The sequence below is a fragment of the Colias eurytheme genome, chromosome 1 (genome assembly GCF_061535395.1).
Source record: "Colias eurytheme isolate Ceu_HAF_F1 chromosome 1, ilColEury1 Martin Lab GWU primary, whole genome shotgun sequence".
Lineage (NCBI taxonomy): Eukaryota > Metazoa > Arthropoda > Insecta > Lepidoptera > Pieridae > Colias > Colias eurytheme.
Window position 1 is genome coordinate 9,055,191 of NC_142980.1, and position 15,562 is coordinate 9,070,752.

The 15,562-nt window shown below is 35.7% G+C and overlaps 1 protein-coding gene across 13 annotated transcripts in view; it reads left to right on the plus strand.

Moving 5' to 3' along the window:
• trio (trio Rho guanine nucleotide exchange factor) overlaps positions 1-15,562 on the plus strand; it is a 110,216-nt gene that overhangs the window by 2,214 nt on the left and 92,440 nt on the right. For 9 of the 13 annotated variants that reach the window (XR_016456910.1, XM_090103495.1, XM_090103498.1 and 6 more), the window contains exons 5-14: positions 37-217; positions 1,634-1,857; positions 2,046-2,149; positions 3,628-3,779; positions 5,034-5,254; positions 5,485-5,565; positions 5,933-6,133; positions 6,305-6,427; positions 6,645-6,836; positions 7,170-7,339. Coding sequence is in view for 12 of the 13 variants with exons in the window: in XM_090103495.1 (XP_089959621.1) it covers positions 37-217; positions 1,634-1,857; positions 2,046-2,149; positions 3,628-3,779; positions 5,034-5,254; positions 5,485-5,565; positions 5,933-6,133; positions 6,305-6,427; positions 6,645-6,836; positions 7,170-7,339 (1,649 nt within the window). In the remaining variant the exon portion in view is untranslated. Of the gene's footprint in view, positions 1-36; positions 218-834; positions 969-1,412; positions 1,435-1,633; positions 1,858-2,045; positions 2,150-3,627; positions 3,780-5,033; positions 5,255-5,484; positions 5,566-5,932; positions 6,134-6,304; positions 6,428-6,644; positions 6,837-7,169; positions 7,340-15,562 lie in introns of those variants that run through there. The other 4 variants (XM_090103496.1, XM_090103508.1, XM_090103527.1 and 1 more) reach the window with 3 other exon arrangements.

Below are 15,562 nucleotides of genomic sequence, written 5' to 3' on the forward strand. Positions count from 1 at the left end.
AAGTGGCTCTATCTTATAAATGATCTGAAAATGTAGGCTCTGGAAGACCTAATGTGGCAAGCGGGAGAGTTGTTAGATCGCCTGGACGATCTGCAGGAAGACGTCGCACGTGCTGATTTTGCTGATGACGTCACTGGAGCGAGGCGCGCGATTGACGCTCACGCCGATATTAGCAAACGGCTATCTAAAGTGCCCGTTGATGAACTAGAGTCACAAGGTATGATTTAAATTGTTATTAATTTTAACCATGATAATATATATGTTACATACACATCTTTCGTTTTGTAAGCTATCATTTAAAATTATATTTTCATATGAAAATATTATGTTAAAACATCAGGGAATATGACCACCAGGAGTGGCTGAGGGAGATAACCAAAGATAAACAATGGCCATATGTTGAGGTGATTGTCTTTATGACTCATTAAAGTAACAATGAAATGAGGTTAACCGAAAATTTTGCACCAACTTGTTATTGACAGATGCCAAATTCTGTTGTATTATCTGTATTATAGAACGAATATAAATTTCGGAGATATTTAATGATATATTTTTTACTTAAATACTAAAAGTTTTTATTGTACTTAGTTTGAGGATTGGCTTAAATTTAATGAGATATATGCATTTATTTATTTATTCTTGAAATTAATGCGATAACAATTTATAAAACTGTATGCGCAACTAAATGAAAAAGTACACTCCAGTTATAAAATTGAAAGACTTAATAATTTATGAACAATAAAGACACGGTACATGCATCATGTTTGATTGAAATAATTGGAAACGATTATAAGCCTTGTATAGTTGCAATGCACTCTATTGTAGCTTAAATAAATTTTCGCGTCGTTGCGTTCAGTAGCCGTCTGCTATATTTCAGTGAATATTGCTCACGATTGTTTCATAATACGATAAAGTATGTCGGCATGCTAACATGTGCTTTGATTGCTTACTATCCAACATTGGGCACGGTATGCTTGTTTGTTTTTGTGTTAATTTCATCAATTAAATATCAATGACGAATTGTGCCTCTATTTTACATGGACGAATTTGTTATTATCTAATGGTGAATTATTCTTTTTTTCCAATGTTAATTCACAAACCTTCCGGCCATTGCTCTTTCTTATATTTCAAAGTGTTTTACTGCAATAGTTTTAGTGTTTAAAATTGTTCCTACATTAATTTGACCATATGTTTTTAATTGCTTTACATAATAATATATAAAAAAAGTTTTAATGTGTACTTGTGTTCGCGCACCACTAACGAGTGGCAAATTGCAACTGGTTTTTAAATTATGAAAGCACGAAGTTTGCCCCAGAATCGCGGTTGTTAAAATTACTATTACTTGCTTTTTCACTCAGAACAGTTTAATTTTTAACATCATTATGAAATATAAAAGTAGTGTTATATGTAAACATTGAACCAGTGAGATGTTAAGTGAGTCTTTATGATTGCGTCTTATGTTAATTAATTTTTTTGTGTCAGTGAATTTGTTTTAATGATATTATAAATGTAACATCCGCCAATTCGCACTCGGCTAGCGTGGTGAATTACAGCGTGAATCCGGATAAGGAGCTCGTGTGGTTGCAGTGGAATTGAAATTCGGTTGAAAGATAGTCGATAATGTTAAATGCAGGCGAGCGAGTCCTGCAACGGCTGGAGGCAGCCGAGGCCGCGTGCTCGGAGGCGAGCGGCAGCGGCGGCGAGTCGGCGTTCCACTGCGGCTCGCCGAGCGCGGTGCGCGCGCAGCTGTCGGCGGTGCGCTCGGCGCACGCGCACGCGCACAAGCTGTGGCAGCACAAGAAGATGCAGCTTGACCAGTGCTTCCAGCTGCGCCTCTTTGAACAGGACTGTGAGAAGGTCTGCTACTTAATGCAATGTGTTCTTTGTCAAATCTTTCACTTTATTCATTTACATTTTCTGTCTTGTGATATAATTCTTCCCCATAACTTACTTATGCATTTGACTAGACCAAATTAACCTAAACTATTTGTGATTATCACTTAAGTGTTTCAGTAAAATAACATAAGTTTTCTTTGTTAATTTAGATGCTCGAATGGATTGTCAACCACCGCACAGCTTTCTTGTCGACATACGTTGAAATCGGTCGATCGTGTGCTGCAGCGAAACGCCTCCAGGAAGAACACGCTAGGTGAGTGAATTCGGATCTTAACATTATCCAATGATAAGTCTATTCAGTAGATAACGATAACGATGGTGGGAAGTGGATAGTTTGCGGTGAAATCATGACGTTACGCTCAATTAACTTCCATTGATAATGTATCCTGTGAAGATGTTGTATGCTGAAATTATAGAACATCCGGTTCCTATATGGATTTTAGTATAGGCGTATTGATTGTTATCGTGATTTATAAGCCTACTTTTACTATTGCAGATCATACAGTTACACTCGTAAAACTTCATTTTCAAAAGTAATGTCTTTTTCGAACATACGATTGAATATTTAATTCTTTAGCATAAAGAGAGCATTAATGTAAATTATTTTGTTAACAATGTTATTATATAATACATAAAAAGTATTTCAACGCATTCATTACATTGTTCACACTTCAATAAATATTGAGTCTATTGATTTAACTAAAATACATATCCGTTAGTACTATCGAGTTTCCTCAACGGTGATCGTGAAACGGTGAAATGTGTGCTACTTGACATTAATTTATGCAAGACCTTTTACATAACCAAGGACAAAATGTACAGTAGGTGGATGTCTTATGGTTATGAAGTGCCCGACTGTAATCAGTGAATTCCAACTGACAGAAACACGCAACATTCCACGTTCGTAGAATTACCGTGAGACTTAATAAGTCTCGTATATTTCTAAGACTAAATAAGTCTTTACAAGTTATACAATTATAATTGCAAAAGATTGATGCGTGAGGATACGAATACAACTCATTATCAGAATCAGTATTCGTCTTCCATGTATAGAGATCTTTCCTCTTTTAAATATGTTCTGCATATTGATAGCTAATGATGATTGTAATGATGATTGTATTTATAATCTTTGTAATATATAAATTTTGAATAGATAATTTAATTCAAGCATCCAGCTGACACGAATGTCCGATTCTTTTTTAGAATTGGCATTGGTGTTCACATTATAATTGTTTCGATATGAAACATTATTTATCAAATCATTGGATTACACACATTCATACGACGGCGAGGACAATGGTTACCTGATAACATCTTGATGAAGAACAATTGCGAAGTTGAATTTTAAATTATATTCTTTATAGATTGATCTGTAATATATTAAAACATAATTTTTGAAGTGAAACTCTTTTAAACGCGTTGAGAGTAAAATTATAATTCAAGGTGGCGTCATGGCACTACCGTCACGTCACGGAGTATACGAATATTTTGGTATCACTGAATCTTGCCAAAGAAGTTTCATTTCTGATACATGTCCTCGGCATACGCGCTCTTTTTATTTCTGAGTAACAAAAATAAAGACGAATTACTTGTTGCTTTTATTTTGTACATTTAATAACTCCGGCCCCGGAACCACAGACACAATAGAAAATCTATTGTGTCTGGGACCGATAGGGCCGCTTGGGGCTCAATGGGTTAATTTATTAAGTAAGATTGTGTATTTTTTGTCAGGTTCGCTGCAGCTTGCACGGGCGGTGGTCGGCCGAGTGTGGCTCGTGTGACGGCGGCTGCACGGAGACTTGCAGACAAACGACACTATGCAGAGACTCAGATTACCTCGCTGGCTCATAGACTCGAACGGGCTTACAAACAACTGTCTGCAGGTTGGTAACTATTCAATAAAAATGACCTTTTCTACGTAACTAAGCGACTATTAGATCTCTAATGTTAACGGCATTGAGCATTCTGTTCGGGCAATGGACACGGCGTACAGAAATAAATGGCAAATTGTATAGTTAACTATATCGGAAATAGAATGATTGACAGAATCTAAAGCAACCATGCATTCTTATATTGCCTTTGATCTTGTGATACCAAAAAGCAGGCAAAATTAAGAAGTATTTCCACATCAATTATTTATCTATGACAACGTATAGTCATTCGTCTTTGCTTATTGAAAAGGTTAAAAATATACTTGCTTATATTTTAGCCAAAATGAAAACATGTATATCTTAACAAGATTATGTAATCCTTTAAAATGATTTGATTTCATACATGATTTTCTATGACATAATAGTATTTACCAACTAACTTACTACTTAACAGTTATTCAAGCCATATATACTTCGCATTAACTAGGATTATTTGCATTTACACAAGCTTCTTTAACGCCGCTATTTATGCACTAATAGCCTATTTTTATTTTCACTTGTATGCTTGTAATATGTTTTGTATCTAACCAACTCTTTTCAAAGTGGATCATAATAAATTCTCCATTATGGTCCACTTTAGAAGAAAGAAAGAAAGAAAGAAAATACATTTATTTTAATGTCTTGCCACACAGGAAAAAAACAGAGAATAGTAAAATACAATAAACGGATAGATTACATTCAAACATATTACGTGCATCCTTGATCTGTGACAATGCTACAATTTCGGGACTATTTATATCTATAACAGAATACATAAGTATTACGCAAGAAATATGCAACAACAAAGAGTAGTAAATCATCATACTATCTTTAAAAAAACAACATTCAATATAAATACTATTTTAAACAAGAAAAATTACAAGATCTAACATGAGATCCTCTACAGTCCACTGAAACCTCATTATAACACAAATTCGTTTCGCTACCGCTTGCTGATACTTGCTAAAACAAACCAGAAAAATCCCCCACTAGAATATCAATTCATACAAATCCTACTACTAAAAACTTTCACGTAAAAACTACTGAATGGATTTGAATGAAACTTTACCTCAATATAGCTTATACATCAGAATAACACATAGGATAGGTTTTATCCCGGAAATCCCACGGGAAAGGGAACTATGCGGGTTTTCCTTTGAAAACGCAGGCGAAGCCGCGGGCGGAAATCTAGTTAGTTTCAATAACCAAAACTGTTCATATCACCAGGTCTAGAAGAGCGTTCAGCGGTGCTCTCCCTATCGGTGGTGTTCCATCACAAGGCGGAGGCCTACGCATCAGCTGTTGGCGGTTGGGGCGCACAGTGTGCAGTTGCGTTGCAACTAGCCACGGGACAGGGAGGTGCTCCGTGCAGTGACCCGCGTGCGTTGGAGCAGCACGCACAACGGCATAGACAGCTGTACGAACACATGTGCCAGGCGTACACTGAGGTATGTGTCCAATTATTTATATCGATGTATGCAATGTTCTTTGTACTCTTACAGTGGAAAGTATAACCAATATATTACGTAATATCATCACTTTACCACCTGCACAACCAATAGGAGCGGAGCAGCAATGAAAAATGTTTCAAAAGAGGGAAAATCATTTCTATATGTTAATAACATAATATTAAATTATTCGATGATGTATGTTTTAAGCTTGTTGTTTTTTGTTTTAGGTTCACTCAACCAGCAAAAAACTGTTGTACCAACTTGACCATTTAGTTCAAGTTTGCCATCAGACAGATCCTGCTGATATGGTAATGTACTGACATTATTTAAAAGAAAACAAACAAAAAATTGGTTGTCTGTAAAGTCGGTTTACTGACGATAGTTGAACGTGACGACGTCTTAAGGCCGATTGTGCTTCTTTGTCGCTCGTTCCGCGCTCTCGCTTGTACTTCAAGCCTTACATGGAACGCCTCAGAGCGAGGTAACGCCGCATGAGTCATGTTTTTTCGAGCGTGCAGCCGGCTCAATCGAATTATAAGACGTTGTCACGTCAAAAATGGACTATTTAATTATCTAACAATAAGATCTTTCCAATCATTTTGCAATATATAAAGAAGACATTTAAAATTTCTTCAGTGAATTGAACAGTTTATCTACATATTCCATTACTTTCAGCAGAAGGATGGTTCAGTAAGTTCAGCGGTCAGCAGCGGAGGCGATCCGGCCGCTGACTACAGTTCGGGCGCCAACCACGTGCTCGCCGTGATTCATCAGATACTGGGCCACCATAGAGCGCTCGAGGCCAGGTACCACCAGGCGAGGCTGAAGCTGCACCAGCGACTGGCTCTTTTGCTGTACAAGGAGGATTGTAGACAAGTGAGTTTAATTATCATTTGAGTTTTTAATATTTGCATGTATTTAGTACATTTTGTCTCTGCGATATTTATAGACAAGTTAATATGAAAATAAGTATATAGCATTAATCAGTAAAGTTATGAATTATGTATAAGAGAAGCTCATTAATAGTAATTGTGCATTATCAATCAGGTCCTTGACTGGCTCACCAACCACGGTGAAGTGTTCCTGCAGAAAAACACGGGCATCGGAAGAAATCTACATAAAGCGAGAGTGTATCAGAAATCTCATGAACATTTCGAAAACGTTGCGCAAGTAAGTTTAATATCATAACCACTTATAATGATGTTATACTTTATTAAGTATGAGAAAAAGATAAACATCCTATGACAAAATTAATTATTTTCTCACAATGCTATACTACTTCGTATTGTTTTCCTTTCAATATGTACATTATGTCCTATATTGTAATGCACATAATATAACATGTTCAATTACATAGATATATCTTACACTAAAATATAATCGACAGAACACGTACACAAACGCCGAGAAGCTGCTATCAGCGGCGGAGGAACTGGCGCGCTCTGGTGAATGCGATCCCGAGGAAGTGTTGGGCGTGGCTCGGGAACTCGAAGCGCACGTGGCTGCGTTCGCGGCGCGGGTTGATAGACGCCGCCGGAGATTGGACCTCGCCGTGCTGTTGTATACGCATGAGAAGGAGGTACGGACTGTTCGAGATATGATGATTGATGAGATTTATTTTTATTTCGTCTCATTATTCAATCTTGGAGGCTTCCTTCTCAATACAGACCTTTTTTGAAGTGAAAACTTGTTTAGCGGCGTTGGGTATAAAATCTTAAACTCGCGTCAGGACACGTGACCCTGATCGAAAAAGCGCAAGACGGATGGATATCAAACATGCTCAACGTTAATAATCAAGTTTTCACTTCTGCCGGCATTCCCAGAGTGCAAACCGTCTTTTTTTTTTAGAAAAGATGAGTTTTTTGCCGTTCTCTATTTGTATAATGTCACTAACAATGTATACGTTAACCAGTTACTACAATGGCTGGAGACGCTGCGCGGCGGCGGCGGCGTGTGCCCCGCGGACGACAGCCCCGAGGCGGCGCGGCGTGCGCTCGAGCAGTGCGCGCAGCACCGCGCCGCGAGCCTCGACGCGTGCGCAGCCACCATCGCGCAGGGGGAGGCGCTGCTGCAGGACCTCAGGTATCTACCTATTATATTTGATACTAATACTAGCTGCTGCGTCTAAGCAGACGTATTTTGAATGTTTTTTGCTCAAATCGCGCCGTGAGTCTCTAGGGTATTTTTTGTTAGACTGTGTTTTATGCTTTTTCAGTAGCTGTTAGTTATTCTAATGGAAATCCTTTTTTTACTAACCAGAAGTAATACTTTTTTCCGCTATTTTGAGCCAACACACTCTTCACTCTAATTTGGTAATTTATTTTTATGTGCATAAAATAATGTAGGTATTAAATAAAAAACTATTACTGCATTTGAACGTTCTTTCACAAGTACAAACAGATTCACTTGATATAGGTAATATATGTACATAGTTTTTTAAATTTTTTTGGGAGGAGAAAGGCGTGTTCGACTAGTTTATGAATAAATGAAAGGGGACATTTTATTTTTATACATATGTATTGCATGTGTACAACACGCTACGTCAAACTAAACATCTTTACTGGTTTAAATTCTACAGTATTACTGATATTAAGAATATTTAAATATCTATAATATTAATCTAAGTATATTGTTTAGACACTAACAATAATAGCCACGTATCGTTATTTCAAAATATTTAGAATTATATTCCTACTAGCGGTCCGCCCCGGTTTCGCCCGTGGTATATATTTACGTTTTCTCTACATAAGAACCATCCTCGTACTTCAAGGAATATAATAAACTAGCATTCCGCCTGCGGCTTCGCCCGCGTTTTCAAAAAAAACCCGCATAGTTCCCGTTCCCGTGGGATTTCCGGGATAAAACCTAGCCTATGTCACTCAGAAATGATGTAGCTTTCCAACAGTGAAAGAATTTTTCAAATCCGCCTAGTAGTTTCGGAGCCTATTCAATTCATACAAACAAACAAACAAAAAATCAAACCTTTCCTCTTTATAATATTTGTATAGAAAAAAAATTATCGAAATCGAATCGAATTATTCACACGTGATGCCGCGACAACGCGAAACGGGTTTCATTTTTATATCACTACATAGTATAAAACAAAGTCGCTTTCTCTGTCCCTATGTCCCTATGTCCCTTTGTACGCTTAAATCTTTGAAACTACGCAACGGATTTTGATGCGGTTTTTTAATAGATAGAGTGATTCAAGAGGAAGGTTTATATGTATAATAACATCCATTAAATAGTGGAGAAGTACTGTTATTTTTAAGGTTTCTAATGTGATGTCGTAAAAAATTACATTTTTTCCGCTTACATTGCAAACGCAGGCTGAACCCTACGAGTTTTATCAAAATAATGTACTAAGTATTATACACATTGAAAAGGTCTACAGAAAAGTCCGCGATGGTATATGTCTATCTCTTATGGATAACCCACAATAACATTTTTTTGTCATTTACTTTTTACGACAAATAATAGCTAATTTTCGAAGCGATTTTCACCAATACAGCATTAATCCTTAACCAATTAAATACCTTGAATACATTGTTCATTTAATATAGATCTATATGGCCCTTTACACCGTCTAATTTAAGTGAATATTTTCGAAGATATTACAGATTTAAAAATTGCGGGACGTAGCGTTTGCGGCGGTACCGGCCGGCCGGGCCGCTATGTTTCTATAAACAACGTTCACAGTATTTCTGTAGTGTATTTAGTATCAGCATTGCACCCGTGCGAAGCCTGGGCGGGTCGCTAGTATATATATAGATTACGTTTGGTAATGCAAAAGTTTTAAATGCTTCCCTTTTAGAGCAGTTATATTATGTTACGTAAATGTCAGCTGTTCCCATTATAGTTTCGCTCTATTGAAGCAACGTATGCAAATCTCAGAATACTTATCAAATTACGTATTGACAGACACGTGAGAGTGTCAAGTTCTTAAATTTATCTGTAGTTGCACAAATAAACTTAATATTCACATTAAATATATCACGTTTTTACTAATTATATAAAATATATTAAATTTAACTCATTTTAAATTCAAAAGTTATTTCGTTAATTCGGAAAATTGTATATTTTATTATTTTCTTATTTGATAAAAAATAAGTTCAAGCAGTTGGACAACCACTTTTTTAGAAGTATAAAATTATGCAGTTTGTCTTTAAAGGCTATGTCATGCAGTCTTGAGTTTACTTATATATTGGACATTTAATCTAATCGTTGGGATATAAAAATATTCCAAGACCTGTTTGAAAAGGCCTGAATACCAAATCTATGTAACCAAATCCAGCAATAATATATAGTGCATAAGATTGAAAACAAAAGTAAAAAACATGCAATTATTTAAAAAAAATCCATTAAATAATGTTAAGTATTCAGATAATGTGAAATGGGAATGGATGGGTCTTTAAATTGAATTCAATATACATTGTAATATAAAGACTGAGTTATATATTTAGGAAGTGATATGAGAAAGTCGCTTCCAACCTACTATGCATTATTGTAATTTCAACGGTAATATGTTACAAAATATTCAGCAAACATCACATCCATAACACAAACATATAATAAGTTATATTATAATGCAAACAATAGCTGTGTTGTCATTGCCCACGGGACATTACACAATGGTATGCGACCCAATTTCTAAGTCCACATAGCAGATGCGCTACTCGGTTTTCACTGAAAATGTATCGGTACACGCGATCCTCGCTGTTCCAATATTTATTCACGCATTTCGAGAGTCATTGTTAAATTTGAATTATTCTTCTCCAATGCGATATTTTATTTGATGTTCAATGTTTGTTTTCATGTGTTTTTCCACACTGACCAATTCAGAAGTTTTTACATTTGAATACCCCAAAAGGAAATAGATCGTTATTGGAAAACGGACCTTTGAACGCAATAGGAATGCCATTGTTGTTGCATATACTAATTAACTAAAGAACTACGGTTGCAGTTTTGCAAAACATAATTATGTTTAATTTACGCGTTGTATTACAGCCTGATTTCGTTTGTGGCCGCCTATCTACTTAGTAAAAATACAGTCACATGCCATTAAAGGTAGAGGAACTCGCCACGTTCCGGCGCATACGCAGAGCTTACTCGAACGCGTAAAAAACTGGATGTTTCGTTTGGAGTATTTATCACTTAGATCTCTAACAGCTTCTCAGATTCCGGTGATTTGCTTGTGATTTCACTACCTGTCACATAGGATTTAATGAAGGAAATTGTAGCTCAATAGACTGATCAATTAGTAGGCTAATTAATTTTCAGAAATTGCCTGCATTTTATTTTGTCGTCTTATTTTTTTGATTATGATGTTTGATGGGATGTTTATTTTTATTTATAACTAAAGCTATCGAGAAATCATTCATGGAATTTTGCGTAGTTTTACTACAATTTAATTTTTACTTTTCCTTGTTATTTGACCCTGTTCATCTAGGTACCACTTATAAACAAAATACTTAGTAGCGAAATGATTCAGTCCTGGGTGACTCGTTTACCGTAACAGGAAAAGTAGTTGTGGTAACACTGGCGCCAGCCTCCTTAGGGATGACTGGGAACATCTTTCCCTTTTATGTAGTACAGCACGATTTGATTAGCTTATTTTTAGACCAGGTACTAGTTTCAACCGGTTTTACTATTGTAACCAGTGTAATTATAAAACCTTCGAGTGTATTAACACATGCAGTGTATTTTGTGAAAATTATATATTATCTTCCAAATTTGTAGTCAAATATTCGCATAATTAATTACGTATTACGAACACTGTACACTGAATTACGCAATGTAGCATTTAATACCTTAGTAATCAAGTCACGCTGTCTACTTACACATTTAGAATCTACAATGCTATGAAATACACCGCCGAAACGATACTTTCCTTTCTATTTGTCATGTAAAAAAGCTATTATTGCGTGCGTGAATGAAACAATAAAATAACAGTTAAACGTATGAAGACGTTTTATTAGTTGCTACTTACTAATTGAATGATCGTCGTGTAAATATTAAATAGTATTATGTTTATGGCAGAATTTGAGTGGCAGGTAAATCCGCAGTTATGGATTATTTGTATACTTAGTACATTTTATATATAAAATGAGACCCACATATCGTAAAAATCCTCAAATATGGATTGATAATATTTCTTTAGTGTCTATGTAAATCCTTACACCACTTTTGAATCATGTCTCTTCTGACCTTCCTCTAATCAGCAACCTCATTTGCACATTCTAGTAATAATATGAGGTGCTAATTTTGTGGAATCCTGCAAACGGCATTAACTCACAGTAAGCTAAGATACATTTTATGAGACCTAGCTAGCAAACGACAATAAATTTTCGGAGCGACTCTTAACCAACTCTATAAAACTAAAATATTGATAACCATTTCAATTTTAATATCATCTTAATATTGTTTTGAAGGCAATCAATATTGGTTATCAATCATATATTACGTTCTTTTACGAAGAACGAATAATATTATAGCTTGCTCTGAACTATAAGGTGCCTGAATTAACTAATGATTTCGTCAAATATTATCTTATTGTGTGACGATGAAGTAACGAGAAGTCACAACTATATTAATTTGTATATTAGCAACTACCCGTGCTGAATCTAATGCGCGGGCAAAATAAAGTATTTCAATGCTCCTGTCCTATTCTGATTTATAACCTTTATTAGTGTAAAGTTTCGTGAAAAGTAACAGACTGTTACATTTTGATAAATGCATGTGCATACATCCATCCTCACCAACTTTTGCAATTATATTAGTAGGATGTGTATGTATGCGTGATTTAGCATTTATACTATATTTCTAATTTTCCATCCCATATACTAAGTTTGCGTTTGAAGTACCGCCACGTCGTACGCAATAGAAAAAGCTCTCATTTATCATTATGGTATATGTAATAAGAAGTTCAATTGTTTCGCCCTTCAACAAATCAAACGCTCTATTATACATCGTTCTATTAAATGGGGTTCGCATAGTGCGCGATTTATTGTATTTACCGACAATGGTATTTCGATTCTTTACAAGGGCGAAGTTGTAATTAAAAAATGTATGAAACATATGCCCTGTACATCAACATATGTATGTAAAATAGGTGATATGTTTTCTAGTGCTAGCATGGCTCTTGGTAGGACTAAAATACAACAAGGCTCTTGTTAGCAAGATACTTAATTAAATTTTGTTGTTTATGCTATCGTTTAACTTATATATTGGTCGATTTTCTCCAACGAATTTGTAATAAATAAAATTGTGTAAAATAGTACATAAGTAGGACAGGTTCCAAAATAAATTGAAGGCAACAAATCCGTCATAATTTACTACTATGAAAAAGTTGTTAGTTAATTTTTATGCGTAAAAATTACAGAGTACATGTGCATATGTTCATGTTTATAGTCGTGTAGCTGTTTGCTAACCTCAACACTGAATTTGTTAATATATACAGTAGCTGCTAGCAACTGGTTGAGACACTTGAAAAGCAACACTTAAGTACGTTTTGAAGCGCGGAGTCCATACAACGCTTCCCCTCGTTTCATACATCAACATAGATGCGTCTGCCGACATAATATTATATATTATACTGCATTGGGTTTCTGTTATTATCTAATGAAGAACGTTTACCAATGATGATACTTAAATTTAACAGACGTCCCGGTTATTAAAGCATTATATTATACGTCAGTAAATTTATGTTACCAATTTTTAGGGTTCCGTAGCCAAAATGGCAAAAACGGAACCCTTATAGTTTCGTCATGTCCGTCTGTCCGTCTGTCCGTCTGTCCGTCTGTCACAGCCGATTTACTCGGAAACTATAAGTACTACAGTGATGAAATTTGATGGGAATATGTGTTGTATGAACCGCTACAAAAATATGACACTAAATAGTAAAAAAAAGAATTGGGGGTGGGGCCCCCCATACATGTAACTGAGGGATGAAATTTTTTTTTTCGATGTACATACCCGTGTGGGGTATCAATGGAAAGGTCTTTTAAAATGATATAAAGTTTTCTAAAAAACATTTTTCTTAAAGTGAACGGTTTTTGAGATATCAGCTCTCAAAGTCGTAAAAAGTATGTCCCCCCCCCTCTATTTTTATAACTACGGGGTATAAAATTCTAAAAAAAATAGAGGTGATGCATGCTAATTAACTCTTTCAACGATTTTTAGTTTGATCAAAGTATCTCTTATAGTTTTTGAGATAGGTTGATTTAACTGTAATTTATTATATTTGCTGCTACGGAACCCTTTGTGCGCGAGCCCGACTCGCACTTGGCCGGTTTTATTATTAAAATAAGGCCAGTCTTAATCGGTAACTGACCTTGTGAATAGCTTCCTTTCCAAAAATATTGATTAAGTTTTTATTTATTTTTTAAGAACGTCAAAATGCTAATTTTATGCAAAGTTTAAAAGTTGTTAAATAACAACAAATAATAAAAAGAACACTGCGGACCGCGCAGCCAAAATTCAATAATAAACAAAAAGCTAGCTGGATTCAAAAGGCATTACCCCTCGACCAGTTTTTGAGTGGTCGCTTTTCCATGAAGGCAATTAATTTTCTTTCGTAAACGATTGTAAGATCGACGAGACGCCGCGGCCGGCCAAAGCACAGCGGGCCGTGCATCCCGCGCAGTCCGCTGCCGGGAAACAGCGCGGAGCGACGTCCACTCTGCGACTTGTGCACGCGTTTTCGGTTTCGCGCCTATACGATATTTCGAACGTACTATTCTTTTTTTGTCGTTTTTAATTATACAGCGTGTTATTGTTTGACTCAAATATACGTATGGTGATGTGCAAGATGGTTTTTAAATTTTTCTTCAATAAGTTGAATTTCAATCGTATTATCTTTGAAGATTTTTTCGTTTGTATAATGGAAATAATAATGGAATAATAGCATATTTTTTTTTCATGTTTGGCGTTTGTTTTTATTAAATTTTAATGATTAGAGAAACTAGCTCTACAAAACAATATAGTTACTTAAGTATTAAATTTTTAATTTTTTATTACTTGCGTTTAAATCGTTCAATCCAAAAGTAACATAAATAACCATTTATTAGGAGTGTCTACGGACGCATAAATATTATTTCATTTTTTATTTAAGAACTGCAAATAAAATATTTATCGACAAAAGAAACTTCGACCTTCAATAGAGATTAGGGAAAGGACCCCTCTGATGATATACTACCGTAGGTATGATTGAATTTCCGCCGACTGGCACCCCAAAACATCAACACATAATTATAACGAGGGTCTTTTAGTATAATACGATACGATTCTATCCGAACCCACAAATTACTGATGCATCTCAGGGTATGGGCATACTTATTTATAGGTACATATAATATTATAATTTTGAAAAGTTATGTACAAAAGTATTTAATAATCGTAGAAGATTATCTATTCTAAGTTCATAAAGATGTACAAATACAGAGGGTGCTAAATTTATAATTTGTATGTTTATAAGGGGTAATCTTCAGAAGTACTGATCTAATCATGAAACTTATTTCACTAACAGAAAACTGTCTCATTCAGGAGCATTTTTTTGTACATACAATTTTTTTATCTCGGATGAACACGGGCGATGCTGGGTAAAATTTTAAATGTTCAAATTTATATACTCCAATATTGGCAATTGTCTGTTATTAGTCTCCGATATCGCTTTTATTGAACCCCTCCTGGCTAGCCTTGGTCAATATTTGCAATGCGAAAGTCTGCTCTTGCTACATTGCTCTCCCTCGGGAGGCTTATTGTTATAATAGGAAGCTGGCTCGGTGTTTGAGCTTTTTTTTTCAATATTCTGACAATTTTCCTATACCTTATGAACAATAGCTCTCCCATACAAATATCGAACTGAAATAAGAAAAATTGGAATGGGACCAACTGCAACGTTTCAACATGAGTAATGTAGAGATCTATAGAAAACAGACGATAGAGAGTGCTCTATGTAAAGGTGTATGTCAGTTGAACAGATCGATTTTTCCTTCAGACTGATCTTTTCAAAGAAAGCCTTTCCATGCTCTTACATTAATTAAAGAGCGACTCAGTCATATAAAGAATAGTTATATTTTTTTTGAGGAAGTAATGTAGGTGTAAATGTACACATATACGTATGTCGCCTACGGTATATTTCGGGCACCTATTATATCGGGTCTACTTGCACAGTTGTCGGGAAGTCGACAACAATGGCTGATGGGTCGCGAGTGATTTAAATTGTCTCACAATCGTTGTTTCCGGCTCGCTCCTACGGTTAAGGACAGACGCATTCGGCGGGACTGCGCCGCGTCTCCCTCCGCC